The 21,511-nt window shown below is 48.9% G+C and overlaps 1 protein-coding gene across 1 annotated transcript; it reads left to right on the top strand.

Moving 5' to 3' along the window:
• The first annotated feature begins 1,413 nt into the window (after positions 1-1,413).
• Positions 1,414-4,853, top strand: FOS (Fos proto-oncogene, AP-1 transcription factor subunit). Its single transcript, XM_027572265.2, has 4 exons — positions 1,414-1,715; positions 2,482-2,733; positions 3,171-3,278; positions 3,406-4,853. Exons 1-4 carry the CDS (start codon positions 1,575-1,577, stop codon positions 4,045-4,047), a joined length of 1,143 nt encoding a protein of 380 aa, XP_027428066.1. The 5' UTR covers positions 1,414-1,574; the 3' UTR covers positions 4,048-4,853.
• Positions 4,854-21,511: the final 16,658 nt, after the last annotated feature.

Here is a 21,511-nt window from a genome sequence, read left to right as displayed (position 1 = left end):
CTCTGCTGGGATCTGCGACTTCGCGTCCCCGAGGAGGCTGGCGCGCTGGGACCCAGGCGGGGGCAATGTGACCCCCGGTGTCCTTTGCAGCGGAGGAGGAGGCTGGGGGCGTCTGGGGGCGAAACGCACTTCCGAGCACCTAGCCGCCCCCACCCCGTTTTCCAGGCCACAGAGCCGCGCCTGAGGTCCCAGCGGCCGAGGTCTCCCGCCTGGGAGCTGCTGGCCAGGATCCTTCCAGCGCCCCCGGTCCTCCCCCCTCCAAGTCCGCTCTGGAAAATCACCAGCTGTGGGCTGCCAGTAAGCCCAGCTTCCTGGGGGAACAGAACCTCATCTAACTCCCCAGCTCGGACTTGCGCTCCCCCAAAGGCTCTCTCCACCCTGTACCCCCCAGCTGACCCCCTTGTCCACATAGCAACCCCCCCAACCGCATCCCACTCCCCAGGCCCCAGCTCAGAGCCAGGCAAACGAACCCATCAGACATCCTTGCATGGAGGTTCTGCACAATGTTTACTGGCTAGTGTCTCAGATTTGACAGTAACAGTAATATCCCTAAGTATGGCCGAGAAAAAGAAAATGCGCCTTTTTTCCTTAAAAACGAAACAAAACAATTAAAATTAAAATACCCAACATCGTAGATAAAGTAGGTTATCGTATTCTCTTATTTTGGATCTCCCGACTTTCTGCTTCCAAAAGCGGTTAACAGTCCTAGCATTGCTCCAGACTGGGGGCTTGAGGGTCTGCTTCCACAGTCTGCACAGAATTACGACTAGAATTGGGAAAGGCAAGGGGGTGGGGGGAGGCGCATTCCTTCTGGGGCCGAGGCTTAAGCCCTCGGGCTGTGTACCTGTTTTTCCCAAACCTGAGCCCCAGCACGTTTCCGGGGTTCCGTATACCAGTAAAAAGGCTCTCCCAGCCCATCCCCCCACCCCGCCCCGGGAACAAGGGTCCGCATTGAACCAGGTGCGAACGTTCGCTCGCGTTCTTCGCCTTTCCCGCCTCCCCTCCCCCGGCAGCGGCCCCCGCCTCCCCCCGCGCTGCACCCTCGGTGTTGGCTGCAGCCGGCGAGCAGTTCCCGTCAATCCGTCCCCCCTTACACAGGATGTCCATATTAGGACATCTGCGTCAGCAGGTTTCCACGGCCGTTCCCTGCGGTCGTGGGGGGAGCCATGCCCGGAGTCCCTCATCTTAGGGGGTCCCCGAGACCCCTAAGACCCAGATTACTAAACACTCAGGAGAAAATAAAACACGCCAAGACGGTAGGCGGGAAGCTGCGAGGGCGGCGGAGGCGGCGAGGAGGTCGCAGAGGTGCCCAGGTCCTCTCGCCACCCCCCTAGCGCCTCGATGGTAGCGCCCATGACGTGTGTGGGGGCTCATTCATAGAATGCTGTTATAAAAGCAGTGGCTGCGGCGCCTCGTACTCCAACCGCATCTGCAGCGAGCAGCCCAGAAGCCGAGACAGAGCCGGCGGCGGCGCAGCGAACGAGCAGTGACCGCGCTCCTACCCAGCTCTGCCCCGCAGCTCCTACCTGTCTCTGCCCCTCAGCCCCTCGCCCCGGCCCAGACTCACCGCGACCATGATGTTCTCTGGCTTCAACGCCGACTACGAGGCGTCCTCCTCCCGCTGCAGCAGCGCCTCCCCGGCCGGGGACAATCTCTCCTACTACCACTCACCGGCCGACTCCTTCTCCAGCATGGGCTCTCCCGTCAATGCTCAGGTGAGGCGGGCTTCGCGCCGCCGCGGGGCCCCGGGATCACCGGGGAGGAGACACCGGGGCGGGACGCTCGGGAAGACGAGTCGCGGACCCCTTTGACCTGGGTGGGAGGCTGCCCCTGCCGGAGCAGCCTTGTCTCCGGAGCCCCGCACTTTGTTCCGAGCGCACGCACGCTTGTCATAGTAAAAATTGGTTCTCCTCTGCCGCGGCAGGCTCATCCTGAGCTGCCCTCGGACCGCGCTCTCTGCCTGGTCTCTGACATTCGCTGGGGCAAAACGTGTCCCAAGCGAAGACTCGCGAACTAGAGCCTGGCTCCTCCGGGAGGCGACAGAAAGCGGCAATCCCCCCTCCCTTAGCAGCCTGGAGCAGGGAGGAGGGGCGGGGGAGGAGGGTGAAGCCGGCGGGTGTGTAAGGCAGTTTCATTGATAAAAAGCGAGTTCATTCAGGAGACTCCGGAGCGGCGCCTGCGTCAGCGCAGACGTCAGGGATATTTATAACAAACCCCCTTTCAAGCGAGTGATGCCGGAGGGATGAGGGGGACGCAGCAGCAGGGTGGAGAAGAAAGGCACTGCGTTGCGGATTTCTTGAGAGGGGACGGGGAGCCCTTCCATCCAGGATGAGGGGCATATAAAAAGACCCGAGCAGTCCCGGGCATGCTTCTCCTCTCTCTCTCTCTCCCTGCTGCATGCGGCACTGGAAACTCGGCTTGCCCCACCTGTGTCCGGAACCTGCTCACTCACGTCAGCTTTCCCCCTGTGTTTCGTTCTAGGACTTCTGCACGGATCTGGCCGTCTCCAGTGCCAACTTTATCCCGACGGTGACTGCCATCTCCACCAGCCCGGACCTGCAGTGGCTGGTGCAGCCCACCCTGGTCTCCTCCGTGGCCCCATCACAGACCAGAGCCCCCCACCCCTATGGAGTCCCTACCCCCTCGGCTGGGGCTTACTCCAGGGCTGGAGTTGTGAAGACCATGACGGGAGGCAGAGCTCAGAGCATTGGCCGGAGGGGCAAGGTGGAACAGGTGAGGAGTTCTTCTTCAGCACCTATCTCTCAGTAGGGAGCATGGGTTGGCATTGGTGGGGGGGGGGGGCACAGTAGACAGGGTGAAGCCACTACATAGAATTCACTACATATCCTCAATGGAGAACCCTGGCTCTAAGCCATTTCCATCCCAGGCCAGACTCTGATAGTCCCACCCCAAGAAATACTCTAATAATTTCTTCCCTAAGAGGTTCCTATCTCATGCTTTTAGACTGGGCTCTTCTTTGTTCTCTTGCTGAGGATCTTATTTTAAATGCAAGTCACACCCAGCCGGCAACTGCAGGTTAGAAATGGCTTCCTAGCAGAGGTGCCAGGAAGCTGGGAAGCAGCAGGGGCCACTTTAGCTGGGGTGGATGAACAGAGCTGATGGCAGACCTTGTTGCTGACTGTTGGTCTTTTTGAAAATTATTTTTCTAGTTGTCCCCAGAAGAAGAAGAGAAAAGGAGAATCCGAAGGGAAAGGAATAAGATGGCCGCAGCCAAGTGCCGGAACCGGAGGAGGGAGCTGACTGACACACTCCAAGCGGTAGGTAGATCCTGTGGGTCACTACTTTTTCAAACTTAGGGGGAAAGTTGGAGACTGGGTATTGGGGAGCAGGGTCCTTGAGTAAGCCCATGTCTTATGCTTTGCTCTATCCCTCTGTATTATACAGGAGACAGACCAGCTAGAAGATGAGAAGTCTGCTTTGCAGACCGAGATTGCCAACCTGCTGAAGGAGAAGGAAAAACTGGAGTTCATCCTGGCAGCTCACCGACCTGCCTGCAAGATCCCCGATGACCTGGGCTTCCCTGAAGAGATGTCTGTGGCTTCCCTAGATCTGAGTGGGGGCCTGCCCGAAGCTGCCACCCCCGAGTCCGAGGAGGCTTTCACCCTGCCCCTCCTCAATGACCCTGAGCCCAAGCCCTCCGTGGAACCCGTCAAGAGCATCAGCAGCATGGAGATGAAGGCCGAGCCCTTTGATGACTTCCTGTTCCCAGCATCGTCCAGGCCCAGCGGCTCTGAGACCGCCCGCTCTGTGCCAGACATGGACCTGTCTGGCTCCTTCTATGCAGCAGACTGGGAGCCCCTGCATGGTGGCTCCCTGGGGATGGGGCCCATGGCCACAGAGCTGGAGCCTCTGTGCACCCCCGTGGTCACCTGTACTCCCAGCTGCACTACCTACACGTCTTCCTTCGTCTTCACCTACCCCGAGGCTGACTCCTTCCCCAGCTGTGCAGCTGCTCACCGCAAGGGCAGCAGTAGCAACGAACCCTCCTCTGACTCGCTTAGCTCGCCCACGCTGCTGGCCCTGTGAGCAGGCAGGGAGGGGAGGCAGAAGGCACCCCTGAGTGCCACTGCCCGAGTTGGTGCATTACAGAGAGGAGAAACACGTCTTCCCTCGAGGGTTCCTGTAGACCTAGGGAGGACCTTATCTGTGCGTGAAACACACCAGGCTGTGGGCCTCAAGGACTTGAAAACATCCACGTGTGGACTCAAGTCCTTACCTCTTCCGGAGATGTAGCAAAACGCATGGAGTGTGTATTGTTCCCAGTGACACATCTGAGAGCTGGTAGTTAGTAGCATGTTGAGCCAGGCCTGGGTCTGTGTCTCTTATCTCTTTCTCTTTAGTCTTCTCATAGCATTAACTAATCTATTGGGTTCATTATTGGAATTAACCTGGTGCTGGATATTTTCAAATTGTATCTAGTGCAGCTGATTTTAACAATAACTACTGTGTTCCCGGCAATAGTGTGTTCTGATTAGCAATGACCAATATTAAACTAAGAAAAGATATGACTTTATTTTCTAGTAGATAGAAATAAATAGCTATATCCATGTACTGTAGTTTTTCTTCAACATCAATGTTCATTGTAATGTTAACTGATCATGCATTGTTGAGGTGGTCTGAATGTTCTGACATTAACAGTTTTCCATGAAAACGTTTTATTGTGTTTTTAATTTATTTATTAAGATGGATTCTCAGATATTTATATTTTTATTTTATTTTTTTCTACCTTGAGGTCTTTCGACATGTGGAAAGTGAATTTGAATGAAAAATTTAAGCATTGTTTGCTTATTGTTCAAAGACATTGTCAATAAAAGCATTTAAGTTGAATGCGACCAAGCTTGTGCTCTTCATTCTGGAAGTTTTGTAAGGTTCTGAAAGGTATTGGAGACCAGTTTGTCCAGAAGGGTGGCTCCTGGAGGGGGACACGCCCCTTTGTTTGATCCCGTATCAAAAAGGAGAAGGAAACTCTAGAGCTGATGTTGGAATGTCTTACAAATACATGTGTTCACATGGTGGTGCTAAGATTCTCTAGCAGATTCTGCGGTGGGAATTGACTGTGCAATAGCTTTTGTGGGAACATGTCTGCCTGCTTCTCTCTCTGTTTTGAAAGTCAAAGGGGGAAATATTCAAATCTAGTTGTGCTTATATTAAGTTGAAATGTCTTAATCTTAACGGGGTCCCTTTGGCAAACAGAATTAAGCTTTGTATAAACCACTTTAACTTCTTATTCCCCCAAAATTATGTGAGGGGTTACTCTCACCTTAAAGGCGAGCAAATTGAAGAATGGTTAGAATGAATGACTTTCTCAATGTTCCACTAGAGAGATTCAAGTCTTAACTTCCTCATTCCTTACCCTATCTCTAAGGCTGAGCTGTCTTTTAATACTCAGTTAAAAAAGAAAAGAAAAGCAAACTTCTCAGGCCTAAATCCCTACATACATTTAGTTGGACTATCTTTATTCTCACAAGGAAAGGAGGACTATTGTCCTATCCCTTAGTAATAAGTACCTTGTAACTTCTGACATTTCTTGAACATCATATGCCTGCCATTTAGCTTACACTGGGGGTGGAGAAAACTGGCTCTGAGAATTTGAAAGGGATCTCGAACAGTACAAATAATGGTTGATCATTCAGTAAATAAAAAGTTACATAATAGCTCATTACAGAGAAGTCAACATGACTCTGAATAAGCTGTAACTTAGAACCTTTATCATCTTAAAGAAGAACATGACCTTTGTCCAGGGCACCTCTAGTAATGGGGCCCTTACACGCACATGCACAGACCACAAAGGGAGGAGCCCTTCCCTCTGCTGCTCTCAGGTACCATGCTGGCCCCATGCTTGGAAGCCAGAGACCATCCTTCCACACCTGCCTGGGGCAAGAGAGCTTCAGTGCTAGCCTCCCAATGCTTTGGTGATAATGAAAATCACTGGGTGGTTATGGGGTGTCACACTCAGTCAAGCTGAAAGTTTTAATTGAAAATGACAGTTCCATTGAGGTTGGAGTTCTCGCCTCTGATCTCCCTGTGCCTCACACAATAATTGACATTTGAAACCAACTTACTTTAGGCTCTTAAGAGCACTGATATATCACATACCACTTGCATATTACTTTTGCCTGTCTTGCAATAATGGAAGTGGCTTTAGACTCCCTGTTTGCTGTTTCAGAGGGTAAATTTTCCGTAGTCTTTATTATTATTATTATTATTATTTTAGAGAGTGAGTGGGGGAGGGGCAGAGGGAGAGGGAGAGAGAGAATCTTCAGCAGTCCCACGAGCCTTGGCCGGGGCGGGGGTGGGGTGCTCGATTTCACAACCCTGAGATCATGACCTGAGCCAAAATCAAGAGTTGGATGCTCAACTGACTGAGCCACCCAGGCACCCCTCTGTAGCCTTTAAACATGGCTTAGACTAATTACAAAATTACTGTAACTAACACCCAGATCTGAAATAACAAGATGAGATACCCTGTAAGGAAGCCAGCTGGCTCCCCTTGCATGTACAGAAATAACCCATGGAAGGAGATTTTCCAGGTGGAGAAGTGTGGCTGGACCTCAGCTCTGGACACTGAACTGCTCCCAGGACCTGACTAATGGCCCCTGTTAATCCCACGCTGACTAGAGAAAGAACACTGCTTTCCCTTTGACAGCCTTAGCCTATGTCCAGACGCTTCCTCTAGTGCACCATAACCCAGTGGAGACCAGGCTGCTCTATCAACAAGACCACATTGCAGGTCCAGGAAGAGGTACTTGCATATAAGGAATTCTCTTAACAGGCTTCTCAGAGGCCAGAGTGTGCTCCATAGGAGTGACATCCCACCAAGCTCCCTGTGGACTATTCTCGTGGGATCAAGAGAAGAAAGGAATTCCCTCTCTTTCAGCCAAAGGACTCTTCCGAAAAGCTCCTTTCCCGAGTCAGGATTCAACAACTCCCACGGATGGTGGATTCTAGGAATGTTGACTTCCTCTTGGGAAAGACTGATCTCTACCCACAAGATATGACCTCACTCTAGTCTTAACAAAACAACTATCCCAAAAGATAAAAAAGATACACATATAATAGAAAGAGATGGGAATAAGGATGGGAGGGGTCATTTCCTTATGGGGAACATGTCTACTTTAGCTCATCAGTGGATCCCCAGACCTGTCTCAGTGTCTGGTGCATAGTACAGGGTTAAGAAATATTTGCCTGGTGGGTGAAAGAATACATTCTGCACTATTTCCATGAGCAGAAATAAATTCCACACATACTCTCTAAATTCTCCCATTCCAAGGGCGCCTGGCCAGCTCAGTTGGTAGAGCATGTGACTCTTGGTCAGGGTCGTGAGTTTGAGCCCCACACTGGGTGTGGAGCCTACTTAATTAAAAAAAAAAATCTCCTATATCCAGACCCTTTTATGATATTAAGCAATGGGGATTTCACCTCTTTTATGTCTGGCTTCAACACATGCCCCACTCTGTCCTTGGCTTCTGGAATTCATCGACTGCCTCCTCTGGATTACCTCTGCCCATTTAATTTCAAAGTGAATACCCTGCCATAGTGTTTCCACCTCCAAATTAATTTTAGATAGAAAAAAGGAAGAAGAAAAAAATATTTATCTCTATACAATAGTGGATTATAGATTCTGTATTGTCTTTGCACATCCCTGCATCATGTGCAATTATTAAAATTAAAGGGTAGCATTTAGCAATTTGTTCTAATAAGAGTAATTTTGTATCAGCAACAACTTTCCATGTGTGAACGAAAGTAAATCAATTGCTATCTTTAATTAAAGGACAAAGGCGAGACTCAGGCAAAGTAAAAGTTCTCAGGTGATTATTCTGAGAGCACCTGAAGTTTCAGTGTTTTTCAAACCAAAAAAAAATCTAAAACCAAAAAAAATCAATCTTTAAACTATGTATGAGATTTCATCTAAGCACAGAATAATCAGATAATAAACGAGATGTGAGCATCATTTGAATGCTGAACATCAGATTGCTTTAAGGTGTGCTATGTTGCTATTAACATTAAAGAGCTGACTCCTGACCCCTCCCCATCTCCTTCTCATCCTTTTCCCCTGCAGGCACCCTGCTCACCAGCCTTCCTTCCATTCTTGACACAAAGCATGTTTATCCCTGCTGCGGGGACTTTGCACTTGCTGTCTCTCTGCCTGAGCCCCTTTTCCAAGGCTGACTCCTTCCTGTCATTCAGGACTCAGCTCAAAGGACATCTCCTCCAGGAGGCCTTCCCATATCATTCTATCTGAAGTAATCTCTGTGCACATTTCCTCCCCATGACTCTGTCTCACTATCCTGCTTTGTTTCCCCATAGCACATGTCACTGTCTGCAACATCTAATTAATGTGTTTTTTTTCCTTTTTAACAAATTTCTGCCCTTCACCACTGCATTATAAGTTCCATGTGAGGGGGGGGCCCTTTTCTGTCTTGATCACTTCTGTATCCCCAGTATCTATTAGGCACTCAGATGCTTGTTAAATGGATGAAGACAGAAAAATAAATGAAGGCAGTTGAAAATTACAAAAATATCTAACGGGAGATAAATAGAATTTAAAGTTAAAGGTAAGCTGTGTATTTCACAGACTTCTTCCTGGGTAGAAGAGCATGTCCTTTGTTTAAAAAAATTCCTGTCAAGGGTTCTACAATATTAAGGTGAGGAAGTAGCTAGCGTGGGAAGAAATTTTAAGAGGCACCAAAAATACAAGCATACTGCAGGTCAGGGACACTTCCAGACTAATTACAAATTGAGAAATTTGTTTCAACATCAAATGAAGAATGGATGTATAGGTGAATATAGGTATAATCATCTTCAAAGGAACAAACCTATGGTTTTCACTCTTGTTCATATGAAATTTTAGACCTTCACACAGATCCACTTGAATTCACTGATGCCTAGCAATTGGTAAGCTAATGTATAAAGCCTACAATTTAGTCTGCATTGGAATAGAAGAATAAGGGTTAGCTGTTTTTACTGTCATTGTTGATATCAATGTCATTATCATAATCATCGTTTGCAGGAATGTGCCCAGACCTGAGGGAAAACAGTTGGGAATAGAGTGTACTGAATTCTGATGAACGAGTTCAAAGTTCCTGAAGGGAGCTGGCTGGATAGATTTCCACTTTCTTTGCACCCAGGAGAAAGCAACAGAAGCATAAACTGGTTTAGTTCAGAGCTATTCATTTCAGTGGCTTCCCACACTCACTCAAGGACGAAACTAAGTTGCTTTTCCTTTGCCCAAGGGCAGAAAGGGCTCTTGGCCATTGTCCCAGGGAGGCTACCTGGCCTAATGGCCATCAGCTGTTCTTAATTAATAAGCCCTTTTTACTTTCAGCTCACACTGACAAGCGCTGAGGTTTGGATCGGTTGATTAGGATAAGAACCTGGAGGGGTTGGTTGGATAGTTCCATTAGGAGCAGACCCCCAGGAAGGAGGACTTGTTAAAGGATGAGGAGCAAGAAGCAGCACCTTCATCCTAAGGGTGGATGGCACAGGCCCCAGTGGCTGCCATGTTTACTTTGGGGAACAATTTATGGTCAGATCTACAGAAACAGTGGTTGATTTTCAGGCTTTTTGATCAATTATGAGACTCTCATCACAGCTATAATTATCAAAACTATGATAAGTTAATCTAGATTTGAGAAATTGGATCCAATATAGCAGAGTGGTTCAGAGCATAGACTCAGCTTTGAATCCTGGCTCCCTGACCTTGGGCAAGTTACTTCACCTCTCTGCACCTTAGTTTTCCCATTAGTAAAAGGGGGATAATTGTACCTACCTCTTGGGGTAGCTGCAAGTATTAAAAAAGTTATGTATTGGGTGCTCATTATGGTGTAGATATGTTAGCTATTATTTATTATCTCTATAATTAAGGGAGATGGGGGTCAGGGGAGAAAATATTTACCCTCCGGAGCAAGCATAGGCTTCATTTAATTCAATAAAAAGTCTCTGGGTGTCTATTATTTATCAGGTGCTGGTTTCAGATGGGAGCAAGACACAGTCCTGTACTCAAAGACTTCATGGTCTAGGAAGGGAGAAAGACATGTAGGTGCATACATCATAATACACGGTAACAGTGAAAACAGCAGATGCAAAGGTTGCACAGAAGAGGGAGTGATGAACTCTATCGGGGGGAGTCTCTGAGCAGGTGACCTCTGAGCTGGGCTTTGAAGATGGAGTTTGCTAAATGAGCGAGTGCCAGGTGGAAGGATTCCAGGAGGCAGAGGATAGCACTATAAAGACACAGACTCATAAAACACACTTGCTTTTGCTGGACTATAAAATGTGGGTGGAGGGGGGAGGAGGAGAGGAAGGGGGATGTAAATTATAGAGCATCATGTAAGTGCATTTGATTTCATTTACATTAATATTGCAGCATCAAAGCGGAAGGGGATGGAGATAGGTCAAGAAGAGGTAACTGTGGCCAGCTCATGAAGAGCCTGGTATTTACTTGCTTCAGTTGTGTGTAGGCTGAACCGAGGCAGTGGTGGTGGGAATGGAGAAGGAACAAGAGGTAATTAAGGGGTAGGGTTGGTGGGGCTTGGTGATTGAGTGGATGTGGGAGGTGAGGGAGGGAGAGGAATCCAAGTCACCCTTAGGTTCACTGGGCTTGACACACAAGGAGGCTGTATGACTGTGGAAGAAGGGCCCGTTTGGGGGATGAGAAGGTCAGACCCATGTTGGGCATGTGGAGCTTGCCATGCCCGTGAACATCCGGGGGGGGGTGTAGGCAGTTGGAATTGCACATTAGAGGTTCTATATGTGAGTTTATAGAGTTTGCCTGGAGGCATGTGGTTGGGATAGAACCTGGAGCCCTAGGGTATAATATTGGTAATGGCTAACATTTCACGCATACTTGCTGTGTGCCAGGCTGTGCCATGCATCTCCCAGGCAATGCCAAATCAGGGACCATATTTGCTTCGCTCATCGTTCTACCTCCGGTAACTGGCACATCCTGGGCACACGGTAATGATTTTGTTGAATGGAGGCTCTCATTTAGTCCTCACAACCACTCTACGGGGCAGATGGTATTAGGATCCTCCTTTTACAGACAAGGAAAATGATCTAGGAAAGATTACGCTGACCAAGGTCACACACTTGTAAGCAGCAGATCTGAGATTTGAAATCATCTCTCTGCAACTGTAAAGTTCGAAGTGCTTAACAGTTTTGTTAGAAGGTTAACATCTGCTCCCAAAAACATACTTATGTGACCTAGGGTGAGACTCGAACCCCTCTGAGACTGCCACATCAGGAGTGGGTTTCAAAAATCTCAGAGCTCCCTTTCCAGCTTCAAAACTCTGACGTCAGACGACTCCTGTGGAGATGCACTGCAGGGGCCCACACCCCGTCATTGAGGGCGGAAGGCCTGAGGAGTTGCCGCAGGCCTACCTCCCTACACCAGGAGCATCCAGGTGGGAGCCGTCTGTCCCAGGTGCAGGCCAAGCAGGTGGATTAGGGCTCTATTCCCGGACAACAGATTATCACCAATTTAGCAGCTTGAAACAACACTCATGTCTCCTCTCAGTTTCGGTGGACTCAGTGATTTAGCTCTGTCCTCTGTTCAAGGTCTCGCAAAGCTGCAATCAAGGTGTCAGCTGAACTGAGTTTTTAGCCAGATGCTTGAATGGGGAAGAGTCTGCTTCTGAGCTCACTCTGGTTGTCACAGACTTTGTTTCCTCATGATTGTATATCTAAGGCCTGACTTGTTGCTGGCTCTTGGCCAGAGGCCACCGTCAGGTCAAGGAGGTGGCTTCCTCAACATGGTTGTTCACTTCATCAAGCCTGCCAGGAGAACCTACTAGTGTGCGCTGGTTAGATGGATATCCATGTCATCTATACCCATATCTATATATCTCCCTTATATAGCGATAGATATAGTAGATAGATAAATAGTGCATATTATATATCATCGGAGTAACATCCCATCACCTTTGCCATATTTTATTGCTTAGAGGCAAGTCTTAGTTTCCACCTCTACTCAAGGGGAGGGATTTACACAAAGGTGTGGACACCAGGAGGTAGGAATTACTGGGGGTCCCCCGAGGGTCTGTCATCCACAAAGGGTCACGTTACCTACTGAGAATTTACAAGTAATAATAAATCCAGCTAGGGCGCCTGGGTGGCTCAGTTGGTTAAGCGACTGCCTTCGGCTCAGGTCATGATCCTGGAGTCCCGGAATTGAGTCCGCATCTGGCTCCCTGCTCGGCAGGGAGTCTGCTTCGCCCTCTGTCCCTCCCCCCCTCATGTGCTCGCTCTCTCTCATTCTCTCTCTCTCTCAAATGAATAAATAAATAAAATCTTTAAAAAAAAATAAATCCAACTAAAGTTGGTCTGCTTTTTTATTAATGCCATGAACTGTCAAATACTTCTTCCTGAAAAAAAGTCTTTTGTTGTTTTAAGGTCTGAACAGTTGCTGGGATTGCTGTTGAGTTTTCACAGTGCATAGGTAAGCTTCATTTTTAAAATTACTTATCTTTTAATGCATTGTATTCTACATGGAAGTAAACTCCAAGTTATACTAACAGTTGGTTCCCAACACATGGACTTAGCTATATGCCTTCATTTTACGAGTAAAGCTGTAATGGTTCGGAGTCATTTGAGATTGTTTTGGGTGCAGTGCACCTCTCCAACTCTCTGGTAGTACACAGTGCTGTGTTTAAATAGATTTGAAATAAATGAGGACAACAGTGACTGTAAAGACTGAGAAATTGTACTTGAGTTACTTCAGTTCTGTTATATATATGACCGTGTGGAGTTTTTGTGTTTAAAATTTAATACTGTGAAGGGAGCGATGCAAACTGAGACGTGTGATGTTCTTAGTTGGTAAATACACATCTCAGCTAATACAGGAAATACTTTACTAAATTTTAGTATTAACCTTAAAGTGGAAAATTCCCTTACAATATTTATTGTAAAACTGAAAAACGAATCAGGAAAACAAAACATTACAACATGATTTAGTAGTTGCCTAATACTTGGTGAGCTACTGTTTTGCTGCTTAGGAATAAAAATAGCTTGCCCTAATTTGGCTCACCATGGGCTAGACTCTTCCAAACACACACTCACACACACTCACTCATATCTGTATGAACTCGTTAAAACAACCCTAGCAGGTGAGTCCTGCTATCAATCTTATAAAGAAAATAATCTGGGGCACAGAAGGCTTGTGATCTGCTCCAGATCATCCAACTAGAGTGGCAGAGCTGGAATTTGAACCGGGTAATGTGGCTCCAATCCCTGAATTCTTAGCCGCTAGTGAGAAAAGACAAAGCAAAACCAATATCCCCGACAACCCTGCAGGCCGATGGAAGCCCTTCAAAAAGGACAGGAGGGCTGCTTTCTGTTCCAGACCGGCCCCTGCTGGATCCTGGGCGGAGGGAGAGCGGGCTTCCCGAGGGGGTGCTCTCTGGGCGTCGCCTTCTCTGCCCTCGTCTGCCAGGCCCAGGTTTCTCCTGGCCCTTCCCAGCTTCCGGCCCTTTGCTCCAGGCCAGGTCGCAGGGTCAGGAGCTCGCGAGTCCTCTATTTACTGTTTGGTTTCCATGGTGACACGTAGGCGCCGTCAGCGCCTCCCGTCACAGGCCCCGCAGCGCGGCCCCCACCCGGCGCCGTGACGTCTGCCCGCCGCTTCCGCTCTGCCCATATTTGGCGTAGCCCGCGAGTCGCCGGTCGGGAGGAGGCTGCGAGCCGGACGCCCGCCCCGCCCCGCCCCCTAGTCCCGGCCACGCCCCCGCGGGGGTGCTGCCGGACGCTCTGTGTCATGCGCCCCCCGCCCCCGCCCCTTCCCGCAGATCCGAGGTGCGGCGAGGGACGGGGGCGTTAAGGATCCTTAGAGAGGGCGTGGGTGATCGGATGAGCTCTGAGGTCTCTAAATATTCCTTGACTCTTTGAGGCTGCAGGCAAGATTTGGGGCTGTCTCGTCCGTCCCGGGTGGGTGAGCTCGGATCACGATTTTCTCGCTCGGTGCCGGAAATCATGGAAAGAACCATCCCTAGCCTAACTCTTATTTTATAGGCTCGAGCTTAAAATTCTCGCCCATGGCGCAGTGGAAAGCTTTGAAGCTGGAGGCTCTGGGATCAGTGTTGCCCCTTGGGGGATAAGTGACCTTGGGAAGGGTCACTTTCCTTTACCCGGCCTGGTAAAATGAGCTGTAGGGGTGGGTGGAGTGATCGTACTGTTCGCAGCAGTCTCAGTCAGGTTTGTGAGGGGGGGATCGTCCATCCCCTTCGAACTATCCCGTATCCACCTGGCATAATTGGAATGTCAGTGAAGCTCGCTGAGGACCCCTACAATTCTGATCCTTATAGTAACTGGATTTGTGTGGCTCTTTGAGCCTTGCTCGTATGAGGCGCTTAATTAACTCAGTTAACTGACTATTGAATGAATCCTAGGCAAATTACCTTCGGATTTCACCTTCATAAATCCGGAACCCCGCAATTCCTCTTACAGGCCGAAGGAAGAATATTGCGATGATTAATAATCGCGCAGCAGGGTTGCTGATGTAAAGCGATTTGCAGATGTAAAGGGCAATAAGCATTCCTGGGAGGAATCCAGCGAGATTCCAGAAGTCTCTGAGGGAGCCGTGGGTGTATGCCGCCAGGCCCTGAGGGCGGGGGTGAGGCGGGCAGTGCCGCAGAGGCCACTGCTGGGGACTCCACTGGCTGCCGGCATGGGGCTAACTCTTCAAGCTGCTCAGTCGCGCGCCCCTCCGCCCCCCAATTCCCCAGTTTCTCTGGCCAGAGGACTGTATGTTTTCCGGAATATCAGAGCTGGAACGCACGTCAGACATTTCCGTCTAATCCAGCCTTTCTCTTTCACAAATGGGGAAACTAAGGCTCAGAGAAGTTGATTCATCCATCCAAACTTGCACAGCTAGTTAAGAGACAGATAAAGATGAGGATTTCTGACTTCAAACTAGAGTCCTTTCCACCTCACCTCTAAACCCCTGTGCTCTTGTGGCTTGGGGACCCTGCTGCCTGGCTCAGATGGTGGGCTGTGCAGTAAAGCTAAGTACTGACTGCAGGCCTCCTGAAGGATGCCAGTGGGACACCTTCTGCTCTACACAGCCCACAGCCCGACCCCAGGGCCTGCAGTGATGTCCAGGAGGTGTGTACTGCCAAAGCCACAAGTATTTCTCCTTACAGTGGCTGGAATGGCTTCTCTTGTCCAGAGAACCCGAGTTGGCTGTCCTGAAATCAGGCTCAGACTAGCAGTAGGTCATTTTTCATAGTGACCCAAGCCCTGCATTAAGCTTTCCTCAGCCAAGACAACAGCAGAAGGCGTGTAGCCCGAACCCGTGGGAACCCATTTTGCTCATTAGAAGGTCTTTTCATGGGACACAGAGGTTGGATTCTGTAGGGGAATGCCTCAAATGTCCCCGTCTCTCTTCCCTGTCCGTCTCAACCAACTTCCTCTTACATTCCACATTCTATTTCTTCCCTAACTTCTAGACTGAGTATGAAGGCAGCTCAGACTGAGAAGACTGGTGCCCACCGCTGGCCGCAGTCATCCCCACCGGCTGATTGGAGGAGTCTGGGATCCTCCACCTCTGTACTCCGAGTTATAGCGGTAGAAGCGGCCGCTCTGCCCCCTGGTGGACGCGTGAGGCACAGCGCCCTTCTCCAATTCCAGAAGCAGCACCGTGGTGGTGCACTAGAGGAAGGAAGGGCTCTTTGTTCACTCGGATAGAAATGGCAAAATTTGGCAGAAGAAAAATAATCCCACCCCTTTCTCTTTCTAGTTTATTTCTGAGGATCTGGTCCGTTGGGATGCAGAAAAGACTTGTGTTGTTTCTCTTGCCTGGACTGTATTTTTCCTTCCTGCTTATCCAAACTCTGCCCCCTTTTCAACCCCTGTTTCGAGTTCTGCCTCCTTCATAACAATCTTTCTTACTCCCTCTCCTATATATCTTTTAAATACAGCTGAGCACAGGCCCAGCACACAGAGTGCACGCTTACATATGTCATCAGTGTTGTTTCCTTGAGGGCGGGAGCCAGGTTTTTGTGTCTGTGTTCATAGACTCCATATGCCCAGCACAGGGCTGGCGACAGAAACTGCTCTCAATAAGCTCTTGCTGATTAATTGATAAATTAATTGATTAATCTCTGCAAAAGCAAACTCTAAGCCTTCGCTTCGACCAACGTTCCAGAATTGTCAGTTCTTTGGGGGAATCTAGATAGTGACCTAACCAAATATCGCCTTGCACAATAAGTAGTTCCACAAAGAATTTCACAAGAGAACAACACCCCCCGCCCCCCCCCCGAGAGGGATGAGGAAGTTTGAAGTGGACTCTCAAAGATGTGGAGGAGGGTGGCCATGTGGAAAGGTCAAAGGACGAAGAATTAGGAGGGAGAGGCCTCTGTTCCTGGGCTCAGAGAGGCAGCTTAGGCTCTAGAGCCTGGTGTAGATCCGGACAGCCCCACCTGCTGTGTGGCCTGCTTTTAAGCAAGTTCACTGCCCTCTCTGGGTGCCAGTTTCTCATCTGTAAAAATAAGTACCCATCTCCTAGTAATAGGATGAGGATAAACTGAGTTGCTATTTGCCAAGTGCCCAGCACATAAGTGCTATATAACAGTTTGTAAATGAATTTTCCAACTAAGGTGTCTTGTCAATGGGATGGGGATTATTATACGATCTCTCGGTTCCCTTTCACACCAGCCTTCCAGGTCAGTGCATGAGCTCTGGGGTCAGGCAGGCCTGAGTTGACTCTTGTCTCTGTTAGCAGTTGTGTGACTTTGGGCAAATTGTTCTGCTTCTTGGAGCCTTGGTGTTCTCATCTGTGAAATGAGGATAATTGTGTCTGCCTCAAAAGACCAGTGTGTGCATTGCATGCTTGTGAGGTACCTAAAGCATAGAAGGAGCATAATAAACAGAAGCGATGGTTACTATTGACGAGAGGAGCCATACATAAAGAAGAGGGTCTCCAAAATCTATGATGTTTCAAGAAAGAGTGAGCGTATTGAACAGCCACGAGGCCAGCTCAGCCATGGAGCTCGGGGTGGTGAGGGGGGAAGGCCTGGGTCTGGGCCATGACTGGATATCACAGGCACCGAAGAAACCAAGAATGGTTTGTACATCAGCTCTAGAAACATTTTCTGCCCGGAGGCTGCGCTGAGGGTGTGGACCCAGTGGGGTTGGGTCCCCATTGTAGGTCCTTCTGCACTGCTTCCCAGGAGAGGAGACTCGACATGTTGTGGGCAGGGTGGGCCTCGGAAACCTGTCCTTGTGGAGTGCGCATGTGTGGGAATGGCCCAGAGACCTCCTGCCCTGCAACCCGGACTTCCAGCACTGGTGTGGCCCTCCCTCATGGCAGAACCCGCCTGCACAGCTCCTCAGTGCTGCCATTCCCAAACCTGTCCCAGGACACCGGGACTGATTGCCGGCAATTCTCCAAGGGCTGGGGGAAGGGGGTGTGTGATAGTCTTCAAAGCCAAATTAACCTTACTTTCCTTCAGCTGCAGATGTGGAAAAGTATTAAACGGGGTATGCAAATGCTGTTTGTATTTCTTTGAGTTCTTTTGGGGAAGGGGGAAGGAGGGTTGCAAAACCCCAACAATAATAGGGTGTTGCAATCCCAAACATGCTGGGAATCACTCTTATGGTCTTCATGCTTGACTGCGCTTGTCCCTTGTGACCCACGAGGAGTTGTGTGCTCCCCGATGGCAGGCTCTATACTAAGGAGGTCACTATTCCGGGATCCCAGACACAGTCTGAGACCTGGACAGATTCACCTTAGGGGCTGTTTGGGGATCACATAGGAATCTGTAAGCCCCATTCCAAACTCCTATTTCTCATGATGGCAACAGGGTGGACCCCAGTGACTAGCATCCAGAGCAGAACTCAAAGGAAGAAACTATTTGTAAAAAAAACCCAGGACCTATGAAGAGTCACGAAGGTGCCAGCCAGTATTGTTGTCTGTGGCAGAAGAGGGAATGTGTTTTTCTTCTTTTTGCTTGTTTGTACTTTCTGATTTTTTGTTTTTGGCAAGCACCTATTGCTTTTGTAAGAAGAAAAGATGTTTTTAAAATGTTCCCAGCAGAGCAGTTTTTTTTAATAGATAATAAATGGGAAGGTTCAAACACCCTCTGATTTTTTGTTGTTGTTGTTTGTTGTTGTCACTTTTCCTCTTTCCAAAAGAAATAGATGCTCCTGGTGAAATCTTTGACAATTCAGACAATCAAAATAGAGAAAATAAAAAATCACCTGTAGTCTCATCACAGAGATAATGACTGTCATTATTTTTGATTTTACCTGTCCTGCACACTTTATTGTCTTTAGCTTTTATGCCGTGGTGTTTATGAAAATAGGACCACGCTGTAATCATGTTTTGTAATCTGCTTTTTCTACACCGTAGATCATGAACATATTTTTCTATGTGATCAAATTTAATCGCTAGTTACATAGGATTCTGGTTATAAACATCCAACAATTTAACCAATTCTGCATTGTTGAAATATAACCTTGGGGCAGTTTCTAAATTTTTCGCTGTTATAGACAAGGCTGCAAATATCTTCACAGCTAATTTTTTGGGCACATCCAAGATTATTTCTTTTGGGGGTGGGCCAAGGGTGTGCTCCTCGAGGCTTTTGAAATGCAGCTGCGCCCTCAGTAGAGACAGTCCCACCGTAGAGAGCACAGACCCTGTGACAAAGGGGAAGGTCATATCGGCTCACCCTGTTTCTAGCTGTGTAGTCGTAAAAATTATTTACCTTTTCAACACTTCAATTTCCTCAACTATAAAACTGGAACGATAGTAAGTATGTAGTCAAGATGGTTGTCAGGACTGGCTGAAAAACAATGTATAAAGCGGTGGCGGGCACAGCACGCGATGATCCCTGCGTAAACGGAGCCCTCCGTGTAGTTTCTTGAAGTCTGGATGGTCTCTCCTTCAGGGGAAGGAGTTGTCCTGAAACTGGGACTTGCCTGGGACAGTGTGGGGGGTGGAACTCAGGCAGGTTTAAATGGTAAATGGCAAAGATGCCGGAGAGGGGACAGTAGAGATGCGCAGGTAGCCAAGGAGGGGCTGGTGGGGAGGAGGGGAGGAAGGGCTAGAAGCAGAGGGAGTGGGACTCAGGGGGCAGGGGTGACATGTCGGCAGGGACCTGGGCAGCAGGGGGGTGTGCCAGTCACTCTGGGGGGGGCGGAGCCTCTGTCCCCCACTCCGGGTGCCCCACCAGGCGGCTTGAGCCCCATGTTGCTTCACTCCCTGCCAGTCTTCTTTCGGTTCCTTGAGTGTGACGTTCCTCCATGTTGTGTGACCTTTGTACATTCTCTTGCCCCTGCCAGGAACTCCCACTCTTTGCCTGGCTAATTTTTTTTTTTTAAGGTTTTATGTATTTATTTGACAGAGAGAGAGACAGCAAGAGCAGGAACACAAGCAGGGGGAGTGGGAGAGGGAGAAGCAGGCTCCCCGCGGAGGAGGGAGCCCGATGTGGGGCTCGATCCCAGGACCCTGGGAACATGACCTGAGCCGAAGGCAGACGTTCAACGACTGAGCCACCCAGGCACCACCCCCCCCTTTTTAAAAGATTTTACTCATTAATTTGTCAGAGAGGGAGAGAGAGCGAGCACAAGCAGGGGGAACGGCAGGCAGAGGGAGAGGGAGAAGCAGTCTCCCTGCCAAACGAGGAGCTCGATATGGGACTCCGATCCCAGGAGCCTGGGATCATGACCTGAGCTGAAGGCAGACGCTTAACCGACTGAGCCACCCAGGCGTCCCGCCTGGCTAACTTTTAGGTAGCATCAGATCACAAGCTTAAAGCCCACTTCCTCAGAGAGGCCTTCCCTGACCATCTGGTATAAACCAGCTCCCCTCCCTCCTGTGACTGTCTCATGGCCTCTGTACCCACATGGCAACATCAAGGTCTGTAGTTACCTGTGTGATGGTTCTCCCTTGGTGTCCCCACTAGGCTGAAAGCTCCACCAGGGTAGGAACAGGATCTGTTTTTTGTTCACGATTGTATCCTTGATGCCCAGGACATAGTAGGCCCTCAATAAGTATTTACTGAAATGGAAGAAGAAACCAGTTGCTTTGTGACCTGTAAAATGCTTTTACATTCCCTCCTGTGGTTCAGTCTCATCTTGATTGATGCTGGCTGATTGGCTGAAGGAACAGGAGATTTGGGGGCTGAGAGGGATGCCTTAGCCAGTTCCTCTCCCCTCCTTTCCCTTGAGCAAGTGGGCTTCCCTTTCTCAGACTAGAAAGTTGAAATCAGTGACTCTTAAACCTGATGTTGTATATCAATTACCTGGGGATCTTCTTAACATGTGAATTGTGATCGCAGGGGTCTAGGATCCTCCCTAGGGTTGGGTCCAAGATTCTGCATCTCTAGCAAGCTCCCAGGTCAGGCGCCTGTGGTTCAACAGGGAGGCTTTCTCTTCCTGGTGCCACGGGGATGCTCACCCTTAAGGTTGGGTCGCTTCGCCCTCTGTCGGCCACTGAAGGGCATGGCAATCCTTGACCGAGTAGATAAAGAGTGCCTACAGGGATTTTGTTAAGTCACACCAAATTCTTGGGGGACAAAATCTTCTGCTAAAAGGAGATGGCACACAGATTCTGAAAGTATTAGGAAATGTACTCTTAAGAATGCACTCTGGGGGCACCTGGGTGGCGTGACCGACTCTTGGTTTCGGCTCAGGTCCTGATCTCAGGGTCAGGGGATCAAGCCCCAGGTGGGGCTCCTAGCTCAGTCCAGAGTCCACAGAAGATTCTCTCTCCCTCTCCCTCTGCCCCTCCCGCTCATGCTCTCTCTCTCTCTCAAATAAATAAATAAATCTTAAAAAAAGCAAGCAAGCAAGCAAGCAAGCAAGCAAGCACTCTGTAAAGGATCCTGCCATGCTGAGGCAAAAGGAATGCCCTGAACTGAAGGATGTTAGGGCTGGGAGGGACCCTGACACTCAGCTAGTGAATGATTTCCTTCTTTCACCACTGTTTGCGTCCCCCCCCCCTTTTTTTTTAAATAGCAGAGGCCTTTCTTCATCAGGGATGCATAATGACTTGCATGGAGCCTAGGCGCTTTGGCCTCTGTGGGCTCCTTCCTCTATAAAAATTAATTGAAAATTGTATTTTATGATTGTTTTGGTATAAAGATAAATATGTTAACATATATAATATATTGTCATTTTTATTTTTTTATTTTTTTTAAGATTTTATTTATGTATTTGACAGAGAGAGACATAGCGAGAGAGGGAACACAAGCAGGGGGAGTGGCAGAGGGAGAAGCAGGCTTCCAGCCGAGCAGGGAGCCTGATGCAGGGCTCGATCCCAGGACCCTGGGATCATGACCTGAGCCGAAGGCAGATGCTTAATTGGCGCCTCTATATTGTCATTTTTCGATGTAAAAGTTAATTTTTTTCTTCTGATTTTCAAAAGAAATTAAACCATTTCTGTGGATTTGTGAAAATATTGTGGGCCTTAGGCACCAGGCGTTTGTATCAGCCCTGTTCTCTGCATGGTGCCCGGGTTCTATCTCTCTACCCACACACCCAAGGCTGTAGGACATGC

This window comes from Zalophus californianus, chromosome 6 (genome assembly GCF_009762305.2).
Source record: "Zalophus californianus isolate mZalCal1 chromosome 6, mZalCal1.pri.v2, whole genome shotgun sequence".
NCBI classification, from domain to species: domain Eukaryota; kingdom Metazoa; phylum Chordata; class Mammalia; order Carnivora; family Otariidae; genus Zalophus; species Zalophus californianus.
The sequence above is the reverse complement of the archived record's forward strand: the minus strand, read 5'-3'. Positions and strand labels throughout refer to the sequence as shown.

What these genes read in the sequence shown, in the direction of transcription:
- FOS (XM_027572265.2), top strand. Translation starts at nt 1,575, where the DNA reads ATGATGTTCTCTGGCTTCAACGCCGACTACGAGGCGTCCTCCTCCCGC. An exon ending in GCTCTCCCGTCAATGCTCAG is followed by an intron (nt 1,716 to 2,481) that starts GTGAGGCGGGCT and finishes GTTTCGTTCTAG; the next exon opens with GACTTCTGCACGGATCTGGC. An exon ending in TGACTGACACACTCCAAGCG is followed by an intron (nt 3,279 to 3,405) that starts GTAGGTAGATCC and finishes TGTATTATACAG; the next exon opens with GAGACAGACCAGCTAGAAGA.